Source organism: Phragmites australis, chromosome 13 (assembly GCF_958298935.1).
Source record: "Phragmites australis chromosome 13, lpPhrAust1.1, whole genome shotgun sequence".
NCBI classification, from domain to species: domain Eukaryota; kingdom Viridiplantae; phylum Streptophyta; class Magnoliopsida; order Poales; family Poaceae; genus Phragmites; species Phragmites australis.
This window is the reverse complement of record NC_084933.1, coordinates 14,251,220-14,269,610: the sequence shown is the minus strand read 5'-3', so window position 1 is coordinate 14,269,610 and position 18,391 is coordinate 14,251,220. Positions and strand designations below refer to the sequence as shown.

Genomic DNA, 18,391 nt, shown 5'->3' with positions numbered 1-18,391 from the left:
AGTGAGAGGATCTCCTACTATTTCTTTTGATCATATTTGGAAAGCAAAAATTCCTGTTAAGATAAAGATCTTTCTATGGCTTTTAGAACAACAAGCTTTGCTTACCAAAGATAATATAATTAATGAAATTGATCTGGTGATGGAACCTGCTACTTTTGTACTCAGAAAGAATCCTGCATTCACCTGTTTTTCCTAGGTCCAGTGGCTAAAGCTGTTTGGGTTTTTATTTCTTTATTTCTGGGCGTTGATACTGTTCCTAACAATGTTTGTCAATATTACACTTGGATAAACTCATATCTGCCTCATGGAAAGAGCTTCCATGTGATTGGTTTATCTGCAGTTTGTTGGGCTTTGTGACAAACCCGTAATAAAGCTTGCTTTGAGAAAAAGCTAATTCGTGAGCGTAGTGATATAATCTTTCATGCTTGTTCTTTTCTAAAAATTTGAGCAGAGTTGCTAAAGGGCATGAGCAAGGAGGAACTTATGCAAGGTGTTCAAGGTTTATTGTTGACTGTGATGAACATTTTGGCTACTCAACAACAATCTTCTTGTTCGAGAGTGCTTCCAAGTACTGTTGTGACGATTTCTGATGATTTGGAGGATGAGGATGTTCAGAATCATTCTGATGGCGATGACATGAACCTCTGAAGTTTATTTCTGCTATGTGCTATGTCTTTTTGTGTTTGTCTAGTGGTTAATGTTGCCCTATCTGGACTTAGTTTTATGGTGTGGTGACTAGTAGTTGGTGCTTATTTGTCTGGTATCTTTCTAGTCCTAGTTCTGCTGTTTTCTCTAAAACTCTTGAGGCATTCTCGATCTCTCATCTATGGGGGTTGTAAGACATAACAATGGTTGATTCCGTTACATAGTAATAGAAATAGGATACCCCGTATTAAAAAAAGAAGGTAAACACCATAGTACATGACCTTAGTGGCATGTACGAATTATGGGACCTTAAGCCGAGTTTCTCAATACAGGTACGGGGTGCATGGTGAACGAGAGATATCTTGTTGAAGAGATTTGGCTCAGACGGCAGAGCATCTGCCGATATGGCTAATTTTACAGAGTTATCCTTCCACATAGTGCCTTGCAAAACTTCAAGGAAACTGAAACTGGTACAAAGCATTATGTGCATGTAGTGCTAAGCCAACTGAACCGGCACTAGGCTCGCTACTGTAAGCACTGTCTATACACGACATGCCTAGCCTTCAAGCCGTGCTTAAGCCGAGGCCACGACATGCTGTGTTGGCATAGCCCGACCCGACTAAGCGCTGGCCTAGCCCCGGCCACCGCCGCCTGCCACGACTTCGCCCCTGCCGCCACACCACCGCCTCGTCACACCTTTGCCCCGGCCGCTCCTCACCCCACCCCGGTCGTGCCTCACCGTCACCCTGCCCTCGTGCCGCAGCCCTACCCAGGCCACCCTCGCACCGCAACCTTGCCCAGGCCGCCCTCGCACTGCCACTGTGCCCGACCACTCAGCACTGCACGACGTGTCGTGGGCGTGTCCGAGCCAGCCCGGCCTAGCACGGTCGGCCATAAGCCGTGCCATGGGTCGCACCTCCAACACATGGACTGACATGGCATGAGTCATACCTAGCCGAGCCTGTGCCAGGCAGACCCAAGAGGCCCAGTTGGCCAGGTCTGTGTGCATGAATGCTTGCAAGTGCAGGTCCGGTCCTCTTGTTTTTTACCCCGAGCATTCCCGTCTCTCTTTCTCTCTCTACAGTGATTTCAAATTTTATCTGAGGCTACTATATACGTTCAGGTCAAAGTAGTCTGTAAAGGGTAGGTGCACTAGTTACGACTGGCAGCTGCAAGTGGAGTAGTTTCCAGATGAAGAGGCAGGCAGGCAGGCAGGGGCAATAACCTACTGCCTGCCAAAAACAAATGATCTTTCATATGATTCAAACACCCAATTATCCAGAGGGTTTGGAGTGGTTATGATCAATGGTCAGTGCAAATGACACTGACAAGAGCCAATCGCACAGGGCCAAGTGGTTAGCGTCCTGTAAGTGCACTGCCGATCGCATTGTATGTATGCACCATGGTTGATGAATGACATACCTGTTTCACATGATTACCTGAAAGAAGTCACCTGTCAATGGAGGAGGCAACACAGAAACATGGCAGGTCAGTGTTGGATACAGGCATACAGCTCGTTCAGCATTCAGAAACACAAAAACGATGTAGAGAAAACGAACACAGAAAAAAAAATTTATGCGCTACAAGATGGGAGTTCAAACGGTTTCTTTCATGCGGTACCGTACACCCGAGACGATTATTTCGCGCGAATGGCTGCACAGGTATATTTCAGACCTGCTCTCTCTATGGTACTAGGATCAATCAAAGGTTTCCGGTTCCAGGGCTAATCGTAACCGAAGAATCTACAGGTTTCAGAACGGGTAGTTGACGGGGTCTCGCTGCAGCGCCTTCTGCACGAGCTCGGTTTGCTCCTGCACGTGGACGGAGTAGAAGCCTGTCGCGGTGGCCGCGGACGGGGCCCTCCCGACGTACTTGATGTCCTCTATGGTGCCCCGGCCGAGCGCCCTCATCGCTGTCAGCAGGCGAGGGCTGATGTAGCTGTACGCCCCCATGTTCATCGGCTCCTCTTGGCACCATACGATCTCTGCATCTGTGGAACAGAAACACATCAGATGGTGGTATGTAAGCTCGTTTGTTGTTTAGAAGGATCCGTCAGAACAAAGGAAATGATTATTCTCCTTATTGCTTGCATACTGGATCAAATGGATATTGGAATGCCTAACACGAAAAGCATATCCTAGTAAACAAATGAAAATGCAAGTGTACACTATTTCTTGACCGGTCCATTCTGACTCTGGATTAAGGAACCATGCAACAGAATAAAAGTTGCGCCCCATATCCATCAACTATTTATTTTCTATATTTTGTCCTTAATGCAATGCAATGGCATGCAAGCCTTTTCGTAATATCGGGAAAAGGACAAGAGTACTCTAGAATGTGAATATTTGAACAAGAGTTTTTTTTTTTCTTTTAACATACTTGGATATCTCTTCAACTCGCGCTGGATGAGATCATAGGGGAACGGGCAGAGCTGCTCAACTCTGCAGATAGCAACATCATTGCGCTCTGTTTTCTTCCTTTGCTCATCCAGTTCATAGTACACCTGAAATCATAGTAAAATAAGGCACTACATAGGCTTGCTGAAGAGTGTAACTTTCTTGGAAATACAGCTTCCAAAAGTATGACATAATATACCTTTCCAGAACAAAGAATCAAACGGTTGATTCCCTCCTCAAGGTCCCTATGATCATTCTTGTCTTTTATTAGACGCTTGAAGCGTGTCCCTTGCTTGTCAAATCCAGGGTGGCCCGCAAGATCATCAAATTCAGATAGATTCGATTTGCAGTCCTTGTGACGAAGGAGGTTCTTCGGAGACATCACAATCAAAGGCTTTCTGAAGTCCCGGTGTATCTAGAAAAACAGGAAAACATACTTTGATGCACCCTAAGATGGTTTTGCAGGGGGAAAGGAGTAAATGTACTAAGATTTTCACCTGGCGACGCAGAACATGGAAGTAATTTGCAGGAGTCGTTACATTCACAACCTGCCAATTGCACTGCTGGATTTGCTTCCTCAGTGTTGGATCCATCTCAGGTATAACATAAGGGTTGTCATCACTCATCTGCAATACAGTTGCTGATGTTTTATATACGACAATGTAGGTAACCAAAACGAATCAGCATCTACATCAGAAATAGAATGGAAAATAAGTGCACATGAAAAAGCCCTCGCACTTGTACAATTTTTTGAGTCTTCCAAGATTTGCAGTTATATTTTCAAATATGCACTTTGGCACAAGTATTTTCGAATGTGCATAAATGAACTAAAATTAAACATCTTTCCCTGTGACATTTGGACTCATTACAAGATGTAGAATACAACTGATAAACTGCCCAATAAAGAAGTATAACTACAAATTTAATATACAAAGTGCAAGTGGATGTGGTGTGGTCTTTAGTCAAAACACAAAAGTATTGAAAGTGCAAGTTAATGCTGTGACTGGTGAGCTATCATGGACAATTAAGGTGCACTCACATGATAGAGGTTTGCATGTAGGTAGTTAGCAGTCTAGTTAACAGCTCATGACAAAGGGAAAACATTGTAAGTAACAAAGAAAAAACACTTCGCTGGTACATGAAAAATAATAATGTTTATCATTGGCAAATGGCATAATAATATTTTCAAGAAAAATAGGCAGTAGAATTATGGCAGTTCAAGCATTGTGTATGCAGCGATGAAATTTCTAAGAGCTAATTTACAGTAAGTTCTCTTGCATTTGTTTCTTTCATCTGCATGGATATTACTTCAAACGCAAGAGATTGTTGTGCCCGCATCTTTGCAGTTGAACATGTAAAATAATACCTGAAGGAAGCGCTCCAATCTAGCACTAGAATGTTCAGGCCCCTGACCATCATATCCATGTGGAAGGCAAACAACAAGGCCAGTCTGCCGGAGCCATTTTGACTCCCCACTACTCAGGAACTGATCAAATATAACTTGAGCTCCATTTGCAAAATCACCAAACTGAGCTTCCCATAGGACCAGTGAGTTCGGATTCTCCATGGAGTAACCCAACTCAAAGCCCAAAACAGCAAATTCTGACAGGGAACTGTCAAAATTATTGCATACATCAGATCAGGTCAAAATAAAACCAGATCGATCACCAAAAGGGAAAATAGTAAGGCATGAAGTGAGGGTATCCCCATATATTTAAATACTTATACCAGCTATAAACCTCAATGCTATGATTCGGTAAAGGACAGCCCAAAAGTGGTTTTCATCTGAAACTAAAATTACAGTTAGGAGGGCATAAAATATTTGGTTATGAATTTCTTCTATTTTGATTCACATTTTTGTCAGTTCAAGACGATATATGAGCATGTGGAAACCAGCTGTCTAACCCACCTAACATTGAAATATTTATCAATCTGCCCTATCTCTGAGTTGTTTTAATCAGACTACCCAATCACAGTACTCATGATGCTTCTTTAATAATTTGTTTGTCAACTACATCATCTCAGTGCCTATAATGCATGGAAATAAGGCCTATTTATGCAGCATGTCCTTAGCCATGATCATACCCCCGCCCCATGTTACTTCAGCGCCCCTCACTTGAGCTGCTCGATTCACCAGTACAAACTCTGTAGCACTATCTCATATTTTCAAATTAAATTAATGATACCAAGATACCCAGGCATCAACAGTAAGTAGGCAGTACACCCCCAAGACCAACACTGCCAAAGTTTTTTTTGAGGGAAAACAGTAGGGGAGAAAACCCATACTGTGGTATATATTATATAAAAAAAAACCAAAGAGAAGAACAAACAGACAAACAAAAAGGAGGGGCTATAAAGAGGGAGAGAAGAGCTAAGGTGGCGAAGAAAGCCAGGTAGAGACAAGGGGTCTCAAGGACAGAGGCAACCTAAAGGATTGTACACACACCTCATTTACAAATGACACTTTCCAGGTAGAGAAGGAAACAGCCGAGTTTCTAAAAATGACATCATTTATCGCTTTCCAGATAGCCAAGCTGTGATAATAAAGATCTCCATGAAGAACAGGTGGGGGAAATCTCTCTTGGCTTTGCTCAACATGTGGAAAAATTGAAGTTGCTTGTCCCAAGTCATGTTGATATGAGTCTAGCACCGGGTAGCAAAAGGGCACCCAAAGAAAAGATGGAAGGCTGTTTCTTCCACGCTACCATTGCAGAACACACAATTGTAGTTATTTCTTTCAATTTTGAGCTTTTTCCTTTTCAGAAGGTTTCTAGTATTTAGTCTGTCCATGAGCAGCCGCCAGGTGAAGACTTTTAGCTTTCTGCTACCTTTGGAATTCAAAATCCAACTGAAAGGCGTAGGTGGGTGGATCCCCTTGAAGGTTAGTTTGTAGAACTTGTTTGTTGTGTAATCTCCAGAACCCCATAAATATTGCCAAACATCCGTATTGCTATGATTACTTTGTATGGAATTCATGATGTGAGTTGTGAATTCCTAGAAAGTTTGCTCTGAGATAGGGGTGTAGAAATGCCTATGCATTTATGCATTGACATATCTTGTCTAAACTCTGCTATAGAGATATTTTCATTCCTGGCATAAGAGAACAGTCTTGGGAGTCTGAGTCTAAGGATATAATTATTCCAGACATCATTCCAGAGTAGGATAGAGTCACCATTCCCCACTGTGCAACTGACAATGCCTCTGTAGTGATCGACATATTTTAAAATATCCTTCCATCAAAAGGAGCCCTTTGTCGTTCCCAGATGAGGAACTTGTCCATTGGAGTAATGGACATTCCAGATCAGCTTTACCCAAGGGAGGTCATGCTTATTGTAGAACTTATGCAAGTGCTTAAGGAGGGCTTCATTCTGAATTTTGTGGTTGATAACACCCAGGCCACCTTTCATTTTGAGCCTACAGACTTTATCCCAAGCCACCAAAGCCTTTTTCGAATAGTTGATATCAAGACCCCTCCAAAGATAATGTTTTCTTGCTCTATTTATTGTTTGGATCACAGTTGCGGGAATACAGAGGATGCACAGTGTAAGTGGGCAAAGATGAGAGAACTAAATTAACCATTTCTAATATTCCCGCCATGGTGAGGAGGTTAGAGCTAGCAGATAACCTCCTTTCAATCTTGTTCATCAAAGGCGCATGATCCTCCACTGTAGGCCTAGTTATGCCCAGGGGTAAACCTAGATAGGTGAAAGGGAAGGAGCCCACCACACAACCAAAGACCCCTGCCAAGAGAGAGGCCTTTTCTTGACCCATATTAATAGGAACGAGGCGAGATTTATCATAGTGCACTTTCAAGCCAGTAAAGGTTGAGAAAGAATGTAGGATTCCTTTTAGGCAGAAGAGTTGATGCGGTGAACCCTCCATGAAAAGCAGGGTGTCATCTGCATATTGAATTATGGGGAAATCTTGAGTATCATTGCTTGGGATAGGCTTGTTAAGAATGCCCCTTGCATGAGCTTCATTGCTGATGTATTGTAACAAATCAGCAACCAACATGAAAAGGAGTGGAGACAGTGGGTCGCCTTACCTCACCCCTCTCCTGCAGTTGAAAGTTTTACTAGGAACGCCATTGAGAAGAATGGAAGAGAAAGCCAAACTCAGTATGGAATTTAACCAACTGATCCATCGCGAGGGGAAACCAAATTTCTGAGACATTACAAGAATGACATTGTGATCCACTGTGTCAAACACCTTTTCAAAATCCAGCTTAAGCATAATGAGCTCATGTTTAGAGGAGTGGCACTGATGGAGATATTCAAAGGCCCAAGCCAGGCAGTCTTGAATTATTCTATTCTTGATAAAACCATATTGATTTCTATGGATAATAGGAATGATGACTCTCTACAGTCTATCTGCCAGCAATTTTGTGGTAAGCTTTAAGCTGCAGTTAAGCAAGGAAATGGGCCTAAAATCTTTAGCAGTGACGGAGTTATTACTTTTAGGAATCAGGGTGATGAATGAGCTATTCAGAGCCTGCAAATTGATATTCCCGTTGTAAAAGTCTGCATAAAGCCTGTAGAAGTTATTTTTGATGATTTGCCAACAGTTCTTGCAGAAGAAGCCATTAAACCCATCCGGGCCCGGAGATTTGTCGGATGGCATATTTTTTACCACCACCTCAATTTCATCCATGGAGAAAGGATCAGTGAGTGCTTCAAGGGTGTTTGATCTGTGAATAAGCTAATCAAGATTGAACAACATAGTCAAGTTATCAGAAGTTCCCATTCTGCTTTTGAAGGCATTGTAGAGAGTAGCTGTTTTTTCTTCATGGTTGCTTATCAAGCTTCCATCATTTGCTTGCACGATAGTGATAGAATTTTTTTTCTAAATCTTTCAATGGTTGCCGTGTGGAAGAATTTGGTGCTTTCGTCACCAAAAGTAATCCATCTAATAGTACATCTTTTCCACCAATATTCATTCTTATAGCGGAGCAACTTGAGAATATGCTTTTTAAGGATTCTTCTGAAGTTTCTTTCCTGAATGAAGAGATTTCTTCGTTCTTCAATTTTTTCCAAAGCTTGTAACACACTGCTGCAATCTCTAATAAGATTAATTAAGAGAACCCTTTGCTCCATATTCTTAAGACCCTTCTAAGAAGCTTTAATTTGGAGGAGATGATTTTAGGACTAGATGTCTCCCTAGAGTGAGAATTCCAAGTGGCTTGGACAAGCTCCATGAAACCAAGCTATTGAACCCAAAAAATTTCAAATCTGAAGACCTAGGCTTTGGGGATCTTGGTGCCAATTTGAACAAAACAGGGAGAGTGATCAGAGATTGGCTTTGCAAGAGGGAGCAAGGGAGTGTTGGGGTAGTCTAAAGTCCAATTAACAGAAGTGAAGCACCAATCGAGCTGCTCGAGGAGAGGATCGTCCTGCATACTGTTGTAAGTATATTTTCTACCTTTCAAAGGAATCTCAATCAGACCCAAGTTGCTGATAACCTCATTGAAGAAAGCTATATCATTTAGATTACCCCCTGGCTTATTCCTGTCATCAAGAGACATGTAGAAGTTAAAGTTCATAATCATTGAGACAGTCAATGAAAGCTTGCCTCTCTGGCCCTTGACACAACCCATAGACTGTCATGAGATACCACTGTTCAGAGTTTAAATTGGAAATGAATGCAACAGTCAACACATAAGGGGTTGAGAAGGTGATATTTCCGGTGAAAAGAGACCCCATCCAGGCAATGAGAATACCCCTAGAGCCCCCCCCCCCAATAGGGGACAAAGGAAAATTTGTTGAACTTCTTCGAAGCAATTTTCTTGAGAAAATGAGCATCAATGTGCTCCATTTTTGTTTCTTGAATGCATAGATTGGAGCAAGAACTCTCTTCAATTTTATCACGCACGGCCATTGATTTCCGTTCAGCATTCAGACCCCTAATGTTCCAATTCAGGATGTTCCAGGTTCTCTTGTGACTATTCATTGAAGGGGTAATTGCACAGATCATTCTGAATTTTGCCACAGGCCAAAAAATTTCAAGCAACACCAAGAAACACAAGCATGCATGACCAGAAACATAATCATGAAAATACGCCAAAGTGACCATCGAGTCCAGAACGATTGGGACGTAGGGATACCGTAAACATGAGCTATAGCCATAAATAAAAGGGGTGAGACAACAACTAGCCAAAAGATGTGGCAGTCCATACAGACATAGTTAATAACATCAAGGGGTTGAATAGGGCAGATAGGTAGCACAGTCTTAAGGTTCCACAACACACCCTTCTCTAACCAAAGGGCCCGAGCCCAACCAAAAGAATGGACTAACATCCCAGAAGACCTAAGAAGTTGATGAGACATGCTGGCCGTCTTCAGGCTCCTCTATCCTAGCGTCCAACAGCTCCTTCGTCACTTCCTCAGGAAAGAGACGGCAAACCTCCACAGCCTCTTTCTGGATAGCACCAATTGATATAGCCGGCACAAAATCAATAAATTTATCAAGTCATCAAGGCTATGGAATTTAGAGAGGCCAGGAAACCCATTGAGAGAGGAAACATTACACACATCCAGTGTCAACACCGAGAGACCCGGAGCTATTCTTGTGCTTCTCTTAGCAGTTCTAGTAGGACAACCGACAGTAGGATTTCTGAATCCTAAGGCATTTTTGGTGTTCCTTTGGCTCCTCCGAAGTTCTTTGTCCATGATGGGGGTGTCAATTTTCTGCTTGAGTTCTTATGAATTAGCGGAGACCTAGATACAGCAACAACTGATTTTCCATTTGTGATAGAAAAGACATCCATACATGGTTTCCTTCTCTTGTAGGAAATGGAGATGTTCCTGTTAACAGCCAGTCTGGTTTCAATATTGATGTCCATTTTGCTCAGCTCTGGAGACAAACTATTATCCGGGACATCCAAGGGATCCTCTTCAGGCATAGAGATTATAGGATGAAGGTTCTGGGGGCTTGCAGTGACCTGGAGAGGTAAGGAGTCCACCAATTCAATCCTTGGCAATGGGGGAATTGTCACCTAGACCCGGTTCAAGCTCTGAACAAAGAGGCTTTCCTTGAAGCCAGACATCCAATTCTTTCTAATGCATCATAGCCGCAAAGTTCTTACAAAGAGAGAGGATCGATCAACTGCCCCACTGAAAACTTTTCAGACCCTTCTGGCAGGGGGAAGACTGCCACCCCCCCCCTGGGCTGAGACTGAAAGTTTTCCTTAGCCACTTGCATGATTCTTTTAAAAGACTCATTCATAAAAGGGAGCATCAGATTTGAAACTGATTCATTTGGTCTGGAGAGAAACGAAAATCTTGATCAAACTGGAAAGCCACCACCTCTCTTTCTGGGCCATTGCCCTATTGTGCTATCTGATTGACAAACGAAGAGGAGTCGAAATCTTCGTCCTCCTCCCCAAAGCTTAGTGAGTGGGAGTGCTGGTGAGACGGAGGCTGGGGAGCGTAGAGAGCCTGCACGATCACGGGATTAGCTCGCTAGATAGGATCTCCCGCATTGTGCCCCGCCTGCTGGGCATGGACATCCCAACCCTGGATACCTTGAAGCGGGTGCCATGGCTGGTCTACCTGGCCCCATGCTCTTGCTGTTCTCTCAGGATCACTGGATCATGAAAGGGGTGAGGGTTTCCATTGTTTAGGGGGGGAGGGGGGCTTCCTCTTCATCCTGAGGTTGAAGGTTTGCAAATTCACTATTGAAGACATAAACAGGTATTGTCCAGGAACGCCCGGTGCCACCCCAAGGCACATCCTGCTTGATCACAAGGCTTCTTAGAACATTGTCCGCAGAATCAAAGAGCTATTTCACTAACACATGGGCCTTGTTTCTAGTTTTGTTGTGCCAATGGATCAACTTTCCAAACGTCGCACAAGCTGGGTCCAAGAAGTAGTCTAGGGGAAAACTAAGGAGTAAAAACCATCCAACTCTGGCACAGGGAGAATGTCTGAAGTTTCTAGCGGCATCATGCTTGATAAATTTGATTCTGAACCCATCTATAACATGAAAAGGCTCGCTAATCACACGATCTCTTTGGAAATTATCTCTCATCTGGAACAAACCAACACCGTGGGGATGGGGGCAACAGAATTGGACGTGGAAATGTCGATTAACTAAGTAGTGTCTGATTTGGTGCATAAAGGCATTATACTCATCGACATCAATGTCGTCATCTAGGGCAACAGCAATGGTGAACTCATAAAGTTGCAGGGGATTACCAGCAAGAAAGACGAAGGCTCTAGAGAGCCTGTCAGGGCCACCTTCAACCACCATTTCTGGCAGGATGAACCTCAACGGATTCACTACAAAGTTCGCCATCTTCTCAGCCTCAACTGGAACTTCAATCACACCGGAGTAGGTAGGGGAAGGCGGAGGCGATCCTGATGGGAAGAGTGGGGGGCAGTTTCCAGTGCAAGGGAGGGTGAGGCTTTCTCCGCTTGAAGACGAGGTGGAGAGGTGCCTTGGGAGGACAGAGGGGCGCGAGAACCAATACCATCTCGAGTGTGATTAGCCATAGCGCAACTGCCCTTGGGGACCTAGCGAAACCGCTTGCCAAAACACTTTTTTTGACAGAATTTTGCAATGTGGCCATAGGAGAAGCAAAACTTGCACCTGATATCCCCGTGGCATTCTCTGACAGAGTGGCCCCGTCCCAAGCACCTGAGACAGTGGCTTGAAAGGAGAGACTCCCGCGGAGGGCTGATCGTGTGGGCCCCTTGATTCAGAAAGGCACCATTGAGAGCTCTTTCATTCCCAATGTCTCCTACATGCCTCCTCAGGCAAGTTAGCAAATCCACGGGCAAAATTAGCCAACGGGTGAGAGAAGGATGTGTTTGACAGGGCAGAGCTAACCATCCCATGTCTCCACTAGCTGTTAGGTCTGGGATGATGATGGGAGGCTCGCCGCAAGCTAGGGTCTAGGGGCCCGAGGTCAGCCGGGCCTAGAGGCGAGGATGTCGAGCCTGAGCGAGGGGAGGAGTCCCTAGGCAGCACCGTTTGAGGATTTGAAAAAAAATAACTTTCCAAAGCTGAACTGCGAACCAAGGGAAGAGCAAGTCAGTAAGGAAATTAGACAAGAAAAAACTCCAAACTTGACGCTATGAGGAGGGAGAGAAGGAACTGATTCCTTGATCGGGGAGGGCATGATCAAACGGGTGGCAAAAGAAACATGCTTTGCTGGGGAAGGACGAACCTTATTTCTATTGGAACAGAAAACCATAGTCCATTGTTTCTCTTCCTCGGCTAACCTACGGCGCTCTTCTTTCCTCCAATCAGCCCCTCCATCTCTCCAAAGATGGAAGTAAACATCAAAATGATCCGTGATAACACGCTTCAGCCCATAAATGAAAAGACCAACTTCCTTAGTAGCAACTGAGAATCTGAAGAGTCTATCTGATTCAAGATGCACATAAAAACCGGCAGGAAAGCTACCAAGAATCAAAAACAGAGTAAGCCCCACATAATCCTCAAAGAGACAAAAGGTGAAGCGACGAAACACCACAAACATGAAGAAACAACCACGGGGGGAGAAGGGGTAATGTACCGATGAGCCGAAACGAGCAAGAACCTCAGTTTGAAAACATCTTCCGGGGGCCAAGTCCCAGTCCGGCGGGGAAGGAGTTTGATCTCCTTCCATCACAGAACCAAGCAGACCTAATAGGCCACAAGGGAGAAGTGGACGCCATGAGCGGCAACAAGGTGGAGGAGGGAGGCAGCAAGGAGCTTGGCAAGAGAGGCGGATGGGGTCGCGAACGAGCGGGAGAGCGGGGGCGAGAGCGGACGCCATTGTGGTTTACCAACACTACCAAAGTTGGAGCTTGACATCCTAGTCTTCAGTAATTAAAGATGCAGCATTGTTTGTTCCAAAGTATTTCTCTTAGAAAGCAAGAAAGGAGTATGTTCATATCGATTTCATTTCTAGAATTAATAACAATAGAAAGCATAATTGATCAAAGTCTCAAAGCCATATGTCAGCTGTCAACCTATGACCACAGATAGTGCTACATCATAAAAATACCTCAAGTTGTTTGACATATGGATATGCAAAGCCTTGTATTGAAATTTTATCACTCGCTATGTAGACACCGAAATCCAATAGTGCAGCTGACAGAATTAGCTTGGTTTTCATGGGTCTATCTGGTTATATTAATATTCATGTTTCCTTTAAAAGATACATGCCCACCCCTAACTGGAACAAGTTAGTATATCTGAATTCATACCTGTTGCTTACAGTAAACAGCTCCTCATTTTGGTTCATAACAAGGTGATCAAGCGGGCAGTACTGCTCTCCAGTTTCCTGGTCATGGATGACAGAATGACGGTGGCTGAATGTACCCCTCTCAACATCCTGACCACTTAACCTGACATGGTTTCCCTCAACTATAAGAGTAGCAAAAGCAAGTGCTTCACCCACTGCCCAATCGATGCCTTCCCCAGTCTCAATCATCTGACGCCGCTGATCAAAAATCTTCTTCACAGCCCTGTGAGGCTTGAAATTTTCTGGCAGAGTAGTCATGGCTTCTCCAACACGTTTTAGAATCTCTGGCTTGACACTGCATGGTTGCAAATGCATTGCATCAAAGCTACGTACTCAAAATGTTTTTCTTTTTTCAGATGAGATTTACTCAAAACGTGGAGGGGGACACAGAAAATAGTCAAAATGGAAGGGACGGATGATTTACCCGGTGTTTCGGATACGAGAAATCTGCTCTGGTGACTTGAACTCAGTCCAGTAAGCTGAAAGCCAGTCTCTCTTGTTGGGGACATAGTCTTTGCTGTTTTTGAATTCCTCATTCAGTATAGTGCTGACCTTCTTGTTTAACTTATCAATATCTTCCTTGGAGATCTTCCTGGATTCTAACAGCTTACTTTGATAAATCTCAAGCGCACTTGGATGGTTCCTAATCACCTGATGCAAATAAGAAATTTTTAAATGTGAATGGGCACAGGTAACAGTGATGCAGATAAGACCAAAACTATACCAAAATTTGATTATTCAGAACCAATATTAATTGCTGACTTAAAAACATTGTTCTGATTCTCATACCAAAAGATACATAGTAAAATACTCAGAACTCACATTTTTTGTCCCTTAGCATATAACTAGATGGGAGGACAGGAGATATCATTACTCATAAGGTACAGCAAGAATCAGGATAGGAATAAGTATCCGGAGACCAAGGATGCATAAAATTGTGCTAGATCTTAACAAGATAGGTGAAAATAACCTATACCTTGTACATCTTAGGCTGGGTGAAGGAGGGCTCGTCAATCTCATTATGCCCAAATCGCCGGTAGCATACAATATCCACTACCACATCAGAATGAAATGTTTGTCGCCACTCTGCAGCAAGCTCACAGACATGAACCACTGCCTCCAAGTCGTCACCGTTAACGTGAAAAATTGGAGCATCCAATGCTTTTGCTACATCTGTGCAATACTGTGAAGACCTCCCTGACCTTGGATCAGTAGTGAATGCAACCTGATTATTGACCACAATATGAATTGTCCCACCGGTGGTGTAGTTTGGAAGGGCACTGAGATGCAGGGTCTCGTACACAACACCCTGCCCTGAGAAACTTCCATCACCGTGCAGCAATACCCCCAAATTCTTGGTCCTGTCATTATCATTGGAGTAGTACTGTTTTGCTCTTGTCTTCCCCGCAACAACTGGATCTACCGCTTCCAAATGGCTCGGATTTGCAACTAATGACAGATGGATATGTTTCCCACCTCTGGTAGGCCTATCGTACGAAGTTCCGAGATGGTACTTCACATCACCAGTTCCTGTATACAGCCCCTCCCCTTCATCAACAGGCTTGGTACCACCACTAAACTCGCTGAAGATCTGCCGCAAGGGCTTCCGCACGACATTTCCCAAGACATTCAGCCTGCCTCTGTGTGGCATCCCAATGACAATACTCTCCACACCAAGATCAGCTGCCCTGTCAAACATCTCCTTCATGCCAGGGATCAGTGTCTCTGCACCTTCAAGACCGAACCGTTTTGCGGTTGTCCACTTTGTTGCCAAGAAATTCTCAAACTGCGTGCTCCAGATAAGCCTATCGAGCATGACCTGGCGACGATCGTAGGAGTACTCCCTCGAGTTAACCGTCTCAATCCTATCCCTGAGCCAGTTGCACTTCTCCCGGTCAGCTATGTGCATGTACTCATACCCAATGGTGCCACAGTAGGCCCGCTCAAGCCTCTCCAGCACGGAACGCAGCGTCTGCACGGGCCGATTCTCCGACAAGAACCCAGCCATCCTCCACACCCCAAGGAAGAACTCCCTATCCAAATCCGCCTCAGAGAATCCGTAGAACGCCGGGTCCAGCACATCCGGGACAGGCCGCTCCTCCAGACCAAGCGGATCGAGCTTTGCCTTCATGTGCCCGCTCACCTGGTACGCCCTCACGAGCAGCAGCAGCCTCATGCTCTCCTGGATGGTCTGCCCGGAGATGCCGGGCGAGGTGGCGGCCTGCCCGACGAAGTTGCGGAAGAAGTTGTCCCAGGACTCGTCGACGGAGTTGGGGTCGGCCTCCCACGCGCGCTGCAGCTCCTCGAGGTACACGCTGCTGGTCCCGTCGAGGAAGCTGTCGGTGAGGCGCGAGAGCGGCACGGCGCGCGGCACCGGCGCGGCATACCGTCGCGGGCGCGTGGAGTGGAAGTACCGCGCCGGCGCAGCGCCGGGGACGCCACCGGCGAAGGGGCTCGCCGGGGCGCACGACAGACTCCGCCGCAGCGTCACCCGGGCCAGACCGGACGCCGCCCGGAATAACCCCATCGTCCGATCAAAGTTCCTTCACAAATCTAATGCTAAATGATCTATCTGCGGATTTCGCTTCTTGCTTCAGGAATCTAGCCGCCCATCAGCTGTCGCACACACAATCCAAGACCCACCCCTGCAAATGAACACACGAGGAATCGGGATTACAGCAGAAAATAAGGCAATTGCGCAGAGATTCCGGCGGAGGTTTCTCGAATGCATGGGCAATTGTTTTTTTTTTTTCGCCATCCTACCGGATGCCACCACGATTCACAAATACGTCGGTAACCGTCTAAAAATTACGATTACCGACCTCTCTCATCCGGTCCGGTTTCAGAAACTAAACGGTAACCAAAATTTGAATTCAAAAATTTTAAAAAATAAAAAATTCAAAAAAAATCTTTAAAAAAAACTAGACACAATTTTAAGACTTTCTGTGAAAAACAATTTCAAAAATAATATCGTTTGCATCATATTCTATAGGGAGGGAATTTGAAAAAAAAAATTAAAGCATGCGGCTCAGTTATTAACTCATGTTAAGGAAAAGTGTAACGTGCAAACACATATTTTTCTTTTAAAACGTATTTTAAGAGAATCTTTAAAATTGATTTCATTTTATTTAGAGTTTTATTAAATTCTCTATGATTTTTATAAAGTTCACAAGCATAAAGTGAATATGTTAAGAAACAGTACTGTAATTAACTTTTTCATGTCTACTATTATTTTTCCTACGTAAATCATAGTATAAATAAGCTAATGAAAGTGGTTTCACTAATTTTTGAGGTGTGATGGGTCAGTTATGAATTAATCTAGTCGCAACATATTTACACAATCATGCATGTTACATTAACTAATTCATGAGTTCATGTATTTTTAGAAGACATAGGATCATGTAAGAAGACTAACAAAATTAGTTTCATAATTTTTAGATTAGCAAAGAGTAAACTATGTATTTAACTTGGTTTAACAAATACAATTTTTTACAGAAAATTTTGAACTTTTTTATGAGTATACATACGTTTATCATGTAGATCATGTCACAAAGAAACCAACAAAATTTGTTTCACTTGATTTAAAGCTCAGATGAATTAGTTATTGATTTTAGAAGATTGAGATAATTTTTAAGTTTTTTTGTTGAACTTCACTGAAAATCGAGAAAACCGCTCGATAAATTGAGAAAACCGAGCGGTTACCGACAATGCGGAAAATTCGAGAAAACTGCTCGATAAATCGCAAAAACCGCTCGGTAACAGGTCCAAACCGAACGGCTAAAATCGGGATTTTTTTCAAAATTTTAAATTTTGCCAAATTATTTTTCTCCAATTTTTTTTGAATTTTTGACCGGTAACCGTGTTTATCGCGAATTTTCGGTTACCGCCGGAGCTCGGTAACCGAGCTCCGGTCGGTAACTTCAACCCTGGATGGCACATGTCAAAATACCACTCTATCAAAACTTAACTCCCATTTGCCGTACAGCCCCCTATGTCAATGAGATCGGATGAACAGTAACGAAGCTGAAAACAGTGCCTATAGATAAAATTCTTGTCTCGATTTTTTATATGCTCTATAATTCAAAAGCAACCTAATTTAACTAAATTCAACTAAAAATATTGTGTAGAATTCAAACTAAAATTCTCCAAAATGTGCTACTTGTGCAACTTCTAGCAATTTTTAAGGTCTTACAAAAATTCCAAAAAATTCACTAATATTCCTCTAATATGATGTACTAATTTCTAAAATGATATCACACCCTAGGTTATAAGTTTAAAAGGTGAGTTCCTTTATAATGCCCATTTATTATAATGTGATGTACTAATTTATTAGTAATACCTATTACAAAGGAACTCACTTTTTCACTTATAACCTAGGTTATGAGATAATTTTAGAAATTAGTAAATCACATTAGAGGAATATTAGTGATTTTTTCTAGATTTTTTAGAATTTTGTAAGGCCTTAAAAATTGTTAGAAGTTGCAAAAGTAGTACATTTTGGGAAATTTTAGTTTGAATTCTACACAAGATTTTTAGATGAATTTAGTTAAATGGGTTGCTTATGAATTATAGAGCATGTACAAAAATCAACACATTTTTTGATATTTTTAGTTTGAATTACACAAGAATTTTAGCTCGTAGGTACTTTTTTTCAGCTCCCTCGTGGTTACTGTTCATCCAATCTCACTTACATGTGGCCCAGTGGCAAATATAAGTGAATTTTTGATAGAGTGGCATTTTGGTATGTGCCATCCGATAGGATAGAAAAAAGCAATTGGCCCATCTAAATAAGCTCAATTCACACCGGCCACAAATCAACAATTCCTAGAAAATTGGGAGAGAACCAAGGCTACCAATGCCAACAAAGGCAGCGCCACTCACAATACGAGATCGATCAGTGACGTCAGTCCGAACAGGCTAGTGGAGCCAGCGCAAAAGTCGCACGAACCCTAGGGCGGAGCTCTCGTCTACAGGCTGACCGGATCAAGCACCGGAGAGAGATCGAGACACGGGATCACAGACAATCCGGGTAGGCGGAGGCGAGGGGGTGAACGGAACGCCCTCGCACCGCGTCGTCGTGTCAGTCCGGTGGTTCGGGAAGAGATGGAGAAGGATCCGA

The 18,391-nt window shown here is 43.5% G+C and overlaps 1 protein-coding gene across 1 annotated transcript; it reads right to left on the bottom strand.

Annotated features, from left to right (window-relative positions):
* Nucleotides 1-2,190: 2,190 nt before the first annotated feature.
* On the bottom strand, nucleotides 2,191-16,033 carry LOC133888288 (uncharacterized). Its single transcript, XM_062328473.1, has 8 exons — nucleotides 14,249-16,033; nucleotides 13,697-13,923; nucleotides 13,235-13,567; nucleotides 4,408-4,654; nucleotides 3,539-3,667; nucleotides 3,241-3,456; nucleotides 3,025-3,148; nucleotides 2,191-2,635 (listed from the first exon to the last, which is right to left on the bottom strand). The coding sequence occupies exons 1-8, from the start codon at nucleotides 15,797-15,799 to the stop codon at nucleotides 2,397-2,399; spliced, it is 3,066 nt and encodes a 1,021-aa protein (XP_062184457.1). The 5' UTR covers nucleotides 15,800-16,033; the 3' UTR covers nucleotides 2,191-2,396.
* Nucleotides 16,034-18,391: the final 2,358 nt, after the last annotated feature.